The 12044-nt window shown below is 45.2% G+C and overlaps 6 protein-coding genes across 6 annotated transcripts; 4 read left to right on the plus strand and 2 right to left on the minus strand.

Moving 5' to 3' along the window:
• Nucleotides 1-16: 16 nt before the first annotated feature.
• Nup54 (nuclear pore complex protein Nup54) lies at nt 17-2680 on the plus strand. The gene is made up of 5 exons (XM_018010264.2): nt 17-281; nt 777-1154; nt 1215-1581; nt 1638-2205; nt 2269-2680. Exons 1-5 carry the CDS (start codon nt 227-229, stop codon nt 2608-2610), a joined length of 1710 nt encoding a protein of 569 aa, XP_017865753.1. The 5' UTR covers nt 17-226; the 3' UTR covers nt 2611-2680.
• LOC108615646 (uncharacterized) lies at nt 165-686 on the minus strand. Its single transcript, XM_018010290.2, has 2 exons — nt 539-686; nt 165-463 (listed from the first exon to the last, which is right to left on the minus strand). Exons 1-2 carry the CDS (start codon nt 613-615, stop codon nt 358-360), a joined length of 183 nt encoding a protein of 60 aa, XP_017865779.1. The 5' UTR covers nt 616-686; the 3' UTR covers nt 165-357.
• Nucleotides 2681-3217: 537 nt separating the features above from the next.
• On the plus strand, nt 3218-4611 carry LOC108615647 (uncharacterized). Its single transcript, XM_018010291.2, has 2 exons — nt 3218-3707; nt 3798-4611. The coding sequence occupies exons 1-2, from the start codon at nt 3687-3689 to the stop codon at nt 4521-4523; spliced, it is 747 nt and encodes a 248-aa protein (XP_017865780.2). The 5' UTR covers nt 3218-3686; the 3' UTR covers nt 4524-4611.
• On the minus strand, nt 4567-5915 carry Dera (deoxyribose-phosphate aldolase). The gene is made up of 3 exons (XM_018010280.2): nt 5755-5915; nt 5108-5691; nt 4567-5047 (listed from the first exon to the last, which is right to left on the minus strand). The coding sequence occupies exons 1-3, from the start codon at nt 5786-5788 to the stop codon at nt 4721-4723; spliced, it is 945 nt and encodes a 314-aa protein (XP_017865769.1). The 5' UTR covers nt 5789-5915; the 3' UTR covers nt 4567-4720.
• Nucleotides 5916-6780: 865 nt separating this feature from the next.
• Nucleotides 6781-8813, plus strand: LOC108615631 (uncharacterized). The gene is made up of 5 exons (XM_018010267.2): nt 6781-6975; nt 7042-7249; nt 7321-7507; nt 7581-7697; nt 7758-8813. Exons 1-5 carry the CDS (start codon nt 6835-6837, stop codon nt 8701-8703), a joined length of 1599 nt encoding a protein of 532 aa, XP_017865756.1. The 5' UTR covers nt 6781-6834; the 3' UTR covers nt 8704-8813.
• A 1025-nt stretch (nt 8814-9838) lies between these two features.
• Nucleotides 9839-11849, plus strand: LOC108615630 (uncharacterized). The gene is made up of 4 exons (XM_018010266.2): nt 9839-10045; nt 10111-10505; nt 10569-10685; nt 10747-11849. The coding sequence occupies exons 1-4, from the start codon at nt 9902-9904 to the stop codon at nt 11699-11701; spliced, it is 1611 nt and encodes a 536-aa protein (XP_017865755.1). The 5' UTR covers nt 9839-9901; the 3' UTR covers nt 11702-11849.
• Nucleotides 11850-12044: the final 195 nt, after the last annotated feature.

Genomic DNA, 12044 nt, shown 5'->3' on the forward strand with positions numbered 1-12044 from the left:
AATATATCGTATTGAAATTATTATAGTTTTTAAAATATCGATGGTTTGACAATGCCAAGTCTATCGAAACCTTCTCCTTCCCAATATAGCATTGTTGAGCGTGTTGATAGCGCCAAAATTTCTGGTTTTTAGTTTTCTTTTACAATTAGTTTTTAATTAAAAAGCACTTCACATCTGTTCAGACCTAAGCGAGGAATATAAACATAAGCGCTGAATAAGAGTCATTATGTCATTCTTTGGTGGCAACACATCTCTGGGTGCGACTAGCACGCCGGCTAAACGTAAGTAGACATCGGATTTCATTCTTCAGGTGGGAATGACACGAAAAATGCATGCGGTATTTGAATAAAATTCCGGTCAAGCTCTTTTCGCCAAATAGCGTTGCGGGTCAGCAGTTGAAGGCAGGGTGAGCAACTTCTTCGCATCCTGAAAGTTACTCACACGTATTTCCTTTGGATTAATTCTGAAATGTTTGAAAAGTTTGAGATTTAGGATTCTTCAACAAGTAAAAAGATATCAGCAACAAGGCTAGACTTACTCCTTTTTGTGAATAACAAAGCCGACATAGGCAACGCAAACCAGCAGAAATACTACAAATACAATGAGCAATGACATAGTGGGAAAAACAAACACATCTGCTGCTGTCCAGCTTCTTTAGTATACTAAGTCTTAACCCTCTCTCGAACTGATAAGATTTGTTACGCGGAAGCTGGACCAGCAACAAAACATTTCAAGCATTGACCCCTTTCTGTTATACTTATCTATTCTGTGGACAGCGGGCGGTATGTTTGGCTCAGCGTTTGGTGCGACAAGCGGAACTGCGGCACCGGCTTTTGGAAGCAATATATCAACGTCTGCGTTTGGTAGCGCACCCACAGCCTTCGGTGCTCCAACAAGTGCACCCGCTGCAACACTGGGCAGCGGATTTGGTGGCTTTGGCACGACAGCACCGACAAATCAGCCCAGCTTATTTTCAACACCCGCAAGTTCGGCTCCGCCTGCTTTCAGTGGGTTTGGACAGCTGCCAACGTCGAGCAACGCGCCTGCTAGCGGATTCTCCGGATTTGGAGCAACAACGACCACAACACCAGCATTTGGGGGCTTTGGCACCAGCCAGACGTCAGCATTTGGTGGCAGCACTTTTGGATCATCAGGTAAAATTCCCTAAGTTCCTTTCATAGAGAATATATTAATTATAGCAATTATTGTTGCAGCTTTCGGAAAACCAGCTGCGCCGACAGTGACTCCCGGCTTTGGAGGCTTTGGCGGTACAAACTTTATGTTGGGACAGCCACAGCAGCAGCCTGTCCCAATTTCAGCGGATGAAGCGTTCGCGCAGGCCATTCTAAACGTCTCCATCTTTGGCGATGAGCGTGATAACATTGTAGCCAAATGGAACTATCTGCAGGCAATGTGGGGCACTGGCAAACTATTTTACTCCCAAAGTGCAGCTCCAGTGGACATTACGCAGGAGAATTACTTATGTCGTTTCAAGGCTATTGGCTACAGTCGCATGCCTGGCAAGGACAACAAGCTGGGGCTTGTCGCACTCAACTTTGATCGGGAGTTAGCAACGATTAAGTGAGTGCTAACAGCCTATCTGAATTTTACCTTCATTATCATCTTTGCATTTATAGGACGCAACAGCAACAGATTGTACAAACCCTGCACAGTCTTATGGGCAGCAAGCCAAATCTTTTGGTGCACATCGACGTTCTCAAAGAGCTGGAGAATAAAAAGTGCCAAATGGTTATCTATGTGGAGGAGAAAGTGCAGATTCCACACGGTCCACATGATAGCAAGCGGATACTTGCCACTGAGCTGGCCGCTTATTTAAATCAGGCAACAGTGAAGCCACAATTGACGAATCTGGGATTGACAGAAGCCTTGGCACTTACGCTACCCGATGAGGATCAATTGAAAGAATACCTAGAGAACCCCCCGCGCAGCGTTGACCCACGCATGTGGCGACAGGCCAATTTAGACAACCCAGATGCCAGTCAATTTATACCTGTGCCCATGATTGGCTTCAACGATTTGAAATGGCGTGTCAAATGCCAGGAACAGGAGACCGAAACGCATGCGCTGTACATGAAGAAGGTGGAAGGCGAGTTACAGGAACTGCGGCGACGCCATGCTTCCGCAACAGCCAGGATAATGGAGCACAAACGGAAGTTGGCCGAAATGAGCCATCGCATACTAAGGGTAAGCGAATATGAATTTGATATCTTTTTAGATATATTCAAAATTATAAAATTTCTTTCACAGATTGTTGTGAAACAAGAATGCACCCGTAAGGTGGGCACCACATTGACGCCCGAGGAGGAGGCACTGCGCACCAAGCTGCAGAATATGCAGGCTGTTGTTTCTGCGCCCACTCAGTTCAAGGGCCGGCTGAGCGAGCTACTCTCCCAGATTCGTATGCAGCGCAGTCAATTTTCTAGCACTGGCCTGCCGGAATATGCATTAGATAAAAGCGCCGAGGATGAGATGAGGACCATAATGACAATGCAGCAGCGCGCCATGGAAGTGCTGAAAGAAACAGTTAACAAAGACATGGAAGCACTGGATATTATCATAAAAGGTTTGCCCGAGTTACAGCAAACATGATCCCCCCATACGAACAGTGCCGAAATTATATAGTTGTTTGTCTAATATAGAGTCAATGAACAAGATGTAATCGTTACAAATTGTTAATGCTTTTTTGTTGCTATTGCCACCGGTCTAGTATTTCCTGTAACTTTGAACTTGCACTTTTACGGCTGGCACGATAGAAAATATAACAAATGTGTTTGGCTCTCGTTGCAACAATCGAAACGAGTTCACATCTCACGCTGCGGAAATTATGTGAACGACAATTTTGTACACTAACTTAAAGTGGGTATAATACATTTGTTTATGCATTGATAATATTTAAAAAAGATTTCTAATTTGTGGAAATCAGAAATTGAATAAGTCAGAGATGGTAGAAATTTGATTAATTATTAAGCCGAATGTCAATGCAAAGTACGAAAAAAAAAACAACATATTTTTATTGGATATACATAGCTATATAAAGAATGTGGAAAATATTTTGAAAACTTTTAATCCATTTCAACTTTGGAAACTTGTAAGAGTATTTTGAATTCGTCTACCCAAGTAGATCCATTGTTTTTGTCATAACGTTTACACACTGTTAAAGTCAATGCACTTGGTGCAAGCGGCCGACTTTTCTTTGGGATTGGACAATTTTGCAGCGATTACTTGACCATTTGACGCAATTTCGCTCGTTGCCGCTGGCTGCAACGAACTCATTACCAGTGACAAACTCGCATCCAGTTTGTTCAACTTCAGGTTGTTCGTCGCATGGGTTGTTACATTAACATTATTATGCAGCGAGGCGTGTGTGTGTGTGTGAAGTTGTCTCGTTATATATTTATTTCTTTTGCACTGGGAAAACTCGTTTTCCAGCTAACTGTGCCTGGAGTGCAGTTGTTGCTATTGTTGATTGTGGAGACTTCCGAGAGCTTCCGTTTTAAGACTGGGAAAATGGAAAATGATTGCAGTGTGTGGAGTATAAATGAATTCGCTGTGTCCAGGCCGCCTTACTCATTGTGCGATCTTTGCAACGGCAACTGACGACAGCTGCTCCAACAACGTATATGGACTAATAATAGCTACGCTACAAAAGCTAAAGAAAACTCGCCATGTCGAATGGGTCATTGATAGTGAGTGTGCCTGGAGTTGCAGCCGTAAGATCTGTTACCTAAAACACTCGCCTCTCCCTCTCTCTCTCTCTCTTTCTCGCACTCCTTTAGTTGCTGTTGTGGGCATTTTGCTCAAGTGTGGCGGCCACGCCCACGTCATCAATAGCACAGCGTCGTGCACAGCTGCAGGAGGATGTGCAGCTATTGCATCCGCAAATCATAACTATTGAACGGCTGGAGCATTTGCTCCGGCGTGCAGGTGAAATATTTGGTCCGGTTGCCCAGGTCGCTGATTCTGAATCGGCCGGCAGTCAATTGGAGCCTCAAGTAGAGATGCAGGTGCAGCCACAGCAGTACATGTTGCCACCCACAGATCAGCCCTATAACTTCTACTTGCCGCTCTACGATTACATTGATCCCAAGCTGGACGCGAAGAGTCGGCACATGGAGAAAATTGCGCCGCCGCCACAGAGATTGCAGCAGGAGCACAATTATTACGCCGACAAGCCAAAGAAGACGCCGAAGAAGTTCAATGCGGCCGCCAAGCACGTCAACCTCAAGTGGCTCAACACATACGAGAAGGCAATGGGCGGAGTTGCTCCCAAGGCGATCTATTTGGAGCAGGATGAGCGCAATCGCATCAACTTTGATGACTCCTTCTTCGCGGTTGACATGCACGTGAAGACGCCGGACAATCAGCCTCACAAGGAGTCGAGCGCTGTGCCCGCCGAATTGCTGCAGCACGGCGAACAGCTGGCCGAGGATGATCTGATGGCCGCGCCTGCCCAGCTCACATACAGCTACAAGCCAACGGAAGCTGTGAAGCAGCCTGCTTAGCGGTGCACTGCGGCCAGGACAACTGTTATTTAATTGTAGTCGGTTACAAAAATACAAAAATATATTTATACAGTTACATATTACTCAATTACGGGGATAAATGCTCAGTAGACCAAACAAAGTGTTTAGTTCAATCATAATTACGTGTAAAGCTTCATTTGGGAATGCTTCGTGTGGCAATCCGAATCTGCTGTCAGTTAAGCGTGCTGAGCGATGCCCTCGCGCACAACCCTTTCAATATCATCGAGCAGACCCGAGGCACCGAATCGGAAGAGCTCGGGCTGCAGCCAGTTCATGCCGAGAGTATTCTTGATGAGCGTCATCCAGGCAATGGCGTCTCGCACAGTTCGTACACCGCCCGCTGGCTTCAGGCCCACAATTTGCTGAGTGCGTCGCTTAAACTCCTGTATGGCATATATCATGACCAGGCCAACGGGCAGTGTCGCATTTACCGCCTCCTTGCCTGTGGATGTCTTGATGAAGTCTGCTCCTGCTAGCATGCACACCATGGAAGCTTTATATACCTGCGAATAGAAAGTAGGTAAATGAGTTTGGGTTAATCTGGGGTAATAGGGGATACTAACATTTTCCATGGAGCCCAGTTCACCAATAGCCAGGATGGTCTTTAGATGTGCACGATCGCCACAGGCCTTACGCATCTGGACCACCTCGTTGTATACGCCTTCCCAGTCACCCACCAGCGCCAGCGGTCGATTGATAACGATATCAATCTCTGTGGCACCAGATTCGATAGCGTAGTTGATTTCCTCCAGACGTGACTTCAAACTATATTGGCCGGTAGGGAAGCCAGTGGCCACGGCAGCTATTGATATCTCATTCAATTTGTCAAGCTGCTTCAGTGCCTTGTATGCGTCTGCTACACGCGCGGGATAGACGCAAACAGCAGCACAATGAATGTCTGGGAGCAAGCTCTCCTCGACAGATTTCTCAAGAAGTTGAGGTTCAAAGGGCAAACTCGCCCGCACACAAAGCCGCCTCACATTGGAGGCAGTATCATCTCCAGCCAGGGTGGTCAGGTCCGTTAGCATTAAGGCCTTGAGAGCCCACGCGACTTCGTAATCACCCGTCACAGTCGAGTTTTCTGATAAGCTCAATGCATTCTTATTGAGTTCAGGCAGTGAAAAGTTTACCTTGAGCAGGGAGGCATCTGAGAATGTGTAAGTTGATCAATAGCAATATGAGAATGATGGACAGAAATATATGTACTTACCATAGGGCAAGATATTGTTTACTTTTATTCCCATTATATTAAATTTTACTCAAGAGAATGCTCCCTTTTGGCAGTTAACAAGAATAACACGCACTTACCACGCTAATACCGCCCATAAACAAGCCGCAGATAAGAAGTCAGCTGCTGGCAGCGTTGCCATATCGATGGATGAAGTTCAAATGTAAAAGCACAGGGCTGTTACATTATTTTTTTGAAAGTTTTTAGCCGCCACGAGATTTGATTTAATGGCATGTACACAAAGTTGTTTATTTCGAAGCAATATCACGGGTTATGAGCCTTGAGAATGACGCACTTTAGAGATATAGAATTGTTTAAATTCATTTTTTATCATTTTTGATATGTAAAGTTAGATTAAGTTCCCGTTAAAGGGGACCCAAGACTAGTTCAATAAAATATATCAATTTTTAATTAATAAACAAAATAAAGAGATATTTGTACAAACAGAATTAAATAGCTAATACTGAAAATTTCTTATTAATTATAAAACTGTATCTTATCTACGCAGTTCAAAGTCAAATAACAACTAGGGAAATTCCAGGCTAATACTTTAAGTACCTCGTTTATAAATTAGCGAAAGCTTCATCCATTTAAACACCTGCCTATCTTTATCTGCCCCATACAATAGGTCGTTCGTGGAAGCCTAACTATAAATGTTACAATGCCATAATATACTGATTGCTAAGATTTTTATAGTCAGCTACCTTATTATTTCATTTGACTTGGATTTATGCCGAAAATCGCATTTCAGGCGATTACTGTGCAACAAGTGGACATGAATGAATGCATTTATAGTTTTGTATTGATTTGAATAGGGATAAGTATACAATCGAGTGCTTGGATTGATGCACTCTAAGTGTCTTCTGATACACTATCGATGGCTAAGTCATTATGTGCTGATTAGATCTAACAGGCAGTGCACACTTACAGATTACAGATCCACTCCAATGGATAGTGGCTATAGAAAACAAGTTGATCATGTGCAGCCAGTTGACAATATAAATAGATGGGACATATGCCTCGGTAACTTACATGTAAGTGCATCTAGGCCGAGGCATCAGTATGGCTGCAATACCGACCACCTACAATGAGAAGGAGAATACATGGTGTGGAGCCAAGCGGAGCTCCATCTATAACTATGATATATCTGTGGGCAAGGTAATCTTCAATACCATGAAGAATTGGCCAAAAAACGTGTGTCAGGTGCGTGCAAACGAAATATCGTGCTGCCAGTTTATGGAAGTTAAAAACTGTTATTCAAATGCGTAGATTAACGACATTGATGGCGTCACTGTGACCAATGAGCAGGGCATCACCTGGGCCGTGCGCATTGCGCAGTACCTGAAAAATCGTGGCCTCAACCACAAGGACGTGATTGGGATCGCTGCTAAAAATACCACCTACGTCATGCCCTTGGGCGTGGCCTGCCTCATGAATGGCACGCCATTCCATTCGGTGAATCCCTTGCTCGACGAAGGTATGCGAATCGTATTCGTCAATCTTATCTGGATTGCGTCAATGTAATCGCAATTAATTTAATTAATATAGCCACCGTTAATTACGTCTTTGCAATAACGAAGCCGATGCTAATATTCTGTGATGGTGCCGATTACCAGAAAATTCGCGCGGCTACGCTAGGCTGGCATCCAGAGATATACACCTTGAGCGATCCCATTGAGGGCGTGCCCAATATAGAGACTCTGTTGGATCCAACTACCACCGAAATGTTCTATCAGTAAGTGAGCTAGCTATTATATGCATAAATGTTATATTACTACATATTCTCTCTTCTCTTTTCTTCTATTTAGGCCGGAGCCTTTAAAGACTGGCGGCGATCAAACAGTTGCCATCTTGTGCTCCTCGGGCACCACAGGCATGCCCAAAGCCGTTTGCATTTCGAATAGTATTTTAATACAGGATAGCTTGTAAGATCCCCATTGTTTGCGCCTGGAATTACTTATTCTTAATCCTTGTTAACTTGGCAGGCTCGTGACTAGCGAATCGGTGATCTTTGTGGCCAGCTCGCTGGATTGGCTAACTGGGCTGTTGGCCTTCGTCTTCAGCACTGTGTTTGGCTGCACTCGCATCATAACCAACCGACCCTTTGAGCCGTCCTACTTTGTGGAGCTGGTCCAGAAGTACAAGATCAACTATGCCGTGGTGCCGCCCAGGCATCTGTCTGCCCTGGTCACCTGTCCACAGGCCACGACAGAAGCACTTCAGCCATTGCGTATGCTGAATTACGGCGGAGGCTTGGTGTCGCTGACCACACTACAGCGTGCCCAGGAGATATGCAAGTCGGCCATGTTCAACTCGGGCTACGGCATGACCGAGGTGGGTGCCATAACAGTGAACATTGGCATTAGCAATACCGCCTCAGCGGGCCGGCTCCTGCCGGGCATCAAAATCCGCATTGTCGACGAAGACGGCAAGAGCCTGGGCTATAACCAGGTGGGCGAGATCTATGTGCACACGGGACAGGCCTGGAACGGCTATTACGGCAATCCCGTCGAGACGCGTCGCATGCAGGACTTCGAGGGCTGGTTCCATACCGGCGACCTGGGCTACTTTGATGAGCAGAACTTCCTGTACATTGTCGATCGGAAAAAGGAGATCCTCAAGTACCAGGGACTGCACTACTGGCCCACCGAAATCGAGGGCACCATTGCGGAGCTGCACCAGGTGCAGGACGTCTGTGTCGTTGGCATCTACGACGAGCGTTCAGGCGATGCGGCTGGCGCTCTAATAGTTAAGCGTGCAGGCTGTGAAATCACCGCCAAGGAGGTGATTGATCATGTGGCCAAGCGCCTGACCGGCATGCAGAAGCAGCTGCGTGCCGGAGTGCGATTTGTGGATAAGCTGCCGGCCAATGTGAACGGAAAGACTCTGCGCAAGAGCGCCAAGGAGGTGTTTCTTGCTCAGCCCAATTGAGCCAATGAACAAATATTCACCTGAATTGTATATTTTACGTTATGAGAAAGAGTACTTGAGAGCCGGCTGATAAGGGGCTTAACATGCATAAACACAAACAAACAGACAAACAGACTTTCAATTACATATTTAACAAGATCTATCAAACGCTTCTATAAGGCATAAATTTTAGCCATAATAAGTTGCCAAACAGATATGAATTTATTCAAGCACTTCGGCATTTCCAGATAGTCTAATCTCAAGGCTAGCTGATTCAGCGGTAAAGTCGAAACACTTGGGTCTGGCTGATTTCGTCAGCATTGATTCTTAAAATAACCAGAAAACAAGAACTTTATAATTAAGCTAATCTAATAAGAATGCCTAAGTGAAGCTTTCAATTGCCCAGCGGAGGAACGGGCAGGCTGATTATGCAGCTGGCTAAATTGAGCTCATTATCATGAGAATTTATTTATATATATATATTTATCTTGATACGATTCTGCATAAGTTAATAATATGAATTTATTTTTTGATAAAGGTGAGGCACGAGTTAATGAGGAAGCAGTTCGCATGGCACTTCAGATTGCATTTGATTCTGATAATATTATCAGCTTCTGATTGATTCAGTTCTTCACAAATCTCTTTTTATATGGCATAATTGCTTGATTACTCAAGATACGCGCTTTACATTGAAAATCTTCAATGATATTTGCCTCAAGCATAATCTGGAAATACCAGAAATGCCAATGACCAGGAAAGGCATCATAAATCGGCATGAGTTTAGATTAATAACCTAGTAACATAACGGTATATAGGGGGTTTTATTGCTAGATTATTAAAATCAGACTAGTAGCTGATTACTTCGATCAGATTTCCCGTTATATACAATCAATTAAAGCTCTAACGAAGCTGAATCCAAAGATAATGGCTCTAAGAAATACGTGTGCACCTGATAATGGGTTGGACTAGGCGTTAGATAAGCGTAGCGTAAATTTTCTATACGACTCCTATTGGCTAACGCTTATGAAGTTTATGGTCCTATTCCTGTTTTTTGTTTTTGCTTTTGTTTTTGTTTTCTTTTGTTTTCGGCTAATCACCGTGAGCTCAGCATTTACTGATAAAAGACAATATTTTTACTATTTAATTGAGTGGTCTTCAGGGAATTAGTTATTTAGTAGCTGAAACTGAAGGCGATCAGAGCTAATAAAAAATAAATAGAATGGACGAATTCTTCAAAACTCACTACGATCCCATTGCACGGATCTGGAGTGGCTCGAAATCGTCGCCCATGTACGATTTTGATTGCTCGTACGGTCGCATAGTGCACAATCAGCTCAGGAATAATCCTAATCACATATGCCAGGTGAGTTGCAGAATAAATACGGATAGCCGACAAGTATATAGCTTAATCATTGCTATATATTATAGATATGCCTGGCGGATGGAAAAACTGCGACAAATCGGGACGTATTCAATTGGTCCGTGCGCCTGGCGCAGAATTTTAAGAAACGCGGATTACGTCACGAAGACGTCATCTGCATCTCGGCCAAGAACAGCACCTACGTTACGCCAGTGGCGGTTGCCTGCCTCTTCAATGCCACGCCCTTTCACGCCGTCAACCCCATCCTGGACCCCGAGACACTCAGCCACGTGCTGGCGATAACAAAGCCATCGCTGTTCTTCTGCGATGCCGCCGACCTGGAGAAGCTGAAGACGGCGAGCGCGGCATGGTCACCCGAGTTCGTAACGCTGACAGGTAAAGTGGAGGGCGTGCCATACGTTGAGGAATTCCTTGCCCCAACCAACACTGAAATGTTTTATCAGTAAGTTGTCATCGTATTCATAAATAATACGTCCTGCTTATCAATATGTTATTTATATCACAGACCTCAACCTTTGATCTTCGGCGGGGAGCAGACCATGGCCATCTTGTGTTCGTCTGGCACGACGGGCAAGCCCAAGGCCGTGTGCATGGCCAACTACATGCTGTCGTGCAGCAACCCGTAAGTGTTAATCGATTCCTTATCAACTTTAGATTACATAATCAGGTTATGTCCCTTGCAGCTTCCTCAGCTCTGAGGCAGTCATTTACTGCGGCTCCAGCTTGGACTGGTATTCGGGTCTGATCAACTTTATGTACTCCGTCGTAGATGGCTGCACGCGCATCATAGCCGACAAGCCCTTCAGTGCGGAGTATATCTTACAGCTCGTGACCAAGTATAAGATCAACATCCTCAGCATTGCACCGCGTCACGCCAGCGAGTTGGTCGCCTGCCCGCAGGCCACGCCGGAGAAGTTGGCCTCGGTGTTCTTAGTAGCCGTCGGGGGCGGTTGGATACCCTCGGTGACGTTGCAGAAGCTGCAGAAGCTCATTCAGAGGGGATTTGTCTATTTTGGCTACGGAACTACAGAATTCGGAGGAGTGTGCGCCGGTGCCTTCAATGAGAAGCTTGGCAACACAGTTGGCAAACTCAATGCCGGCATTAAGATTCGCATTGTCGATGAGGACGGCAAGAATCTGGGTTACGGCAAGGTCGGAGAGGTCTATGTGAACCACGGCCGCAACTGGAAGGGCTATTACGGCAATCCACTGGAAACTCAGCGCATGTATGACTCTCTCGGCTGGTTCCACACGGGCGATCTGGGCTACGTCGACGAGGAGAACAATCTGTACATTGTGGACCGCAAGAAGGAGATCTACAAGTGCTTGGGCATGCAATACTCGCCCAACGATATCGAAGCCGTCATTAGCGAGCTGCCCGATGTCGTCCAGGTGTGTGTCGTGGGCGTCTACGACGACAAATACGGCGATGCGCCCGCTGCCATGATAGTCAAGCGGCCCGGTAGCTCCTTGACCGCCGAGCAGGTCAAACAGCATGTGGCCAAGCGGCTCGTGGTCAACCACAAGCAGCTCCATGGAGGCGCCTACTTCACCAACGAACTGCCCGTAACTGCCAGCGGCAAAGTGATGCGTCGCACGGTCAAAGAGCAACTGACCCAGTCGAGCGTAGATCGATAGGGGGTATTTGTATTAGTCTAGTGACACCTATTTAAGTACGTGTAGAGTATTTGTGAAAATGAATGTTGATATGTCCCTGTGAATATTGATTAGTTAAGGTATTTTCTTAAAGAAAAAAAAAAAAAACGAATATTCTGTTTCTTCTAAATCTATAATGCTTTTCCATTATATTATTATCATCAAACAGTCCGGTTTAACACCAACTGATTATACTTATACTATATACAGATATGAGTATTTTGACTTTCCCATTAGCCAGAAGGTCAAGGAACGATCAGGTTTGGCGTTTCGTTGGAGTCATTGAGAAGCTGTTGCTAATATTTAGGTATTTCTTAGTCGAATA

Source organism: Drosophila arizonae, chromosome 5, assembly GCF_054131065.1.
Source record: "Drosophila arizonae isolate 15081-1271.41 chromosome 5, UAZ_ARI_1.0, whole genome shotgun sequence".
NCBI classification, from domain to species: domain Eukaryota; kingdom Metazoa; phylum Arthropoda; class Insecta; order Diptera; family Drosophilidae; genus Drosophila; species Drosophila arizonae.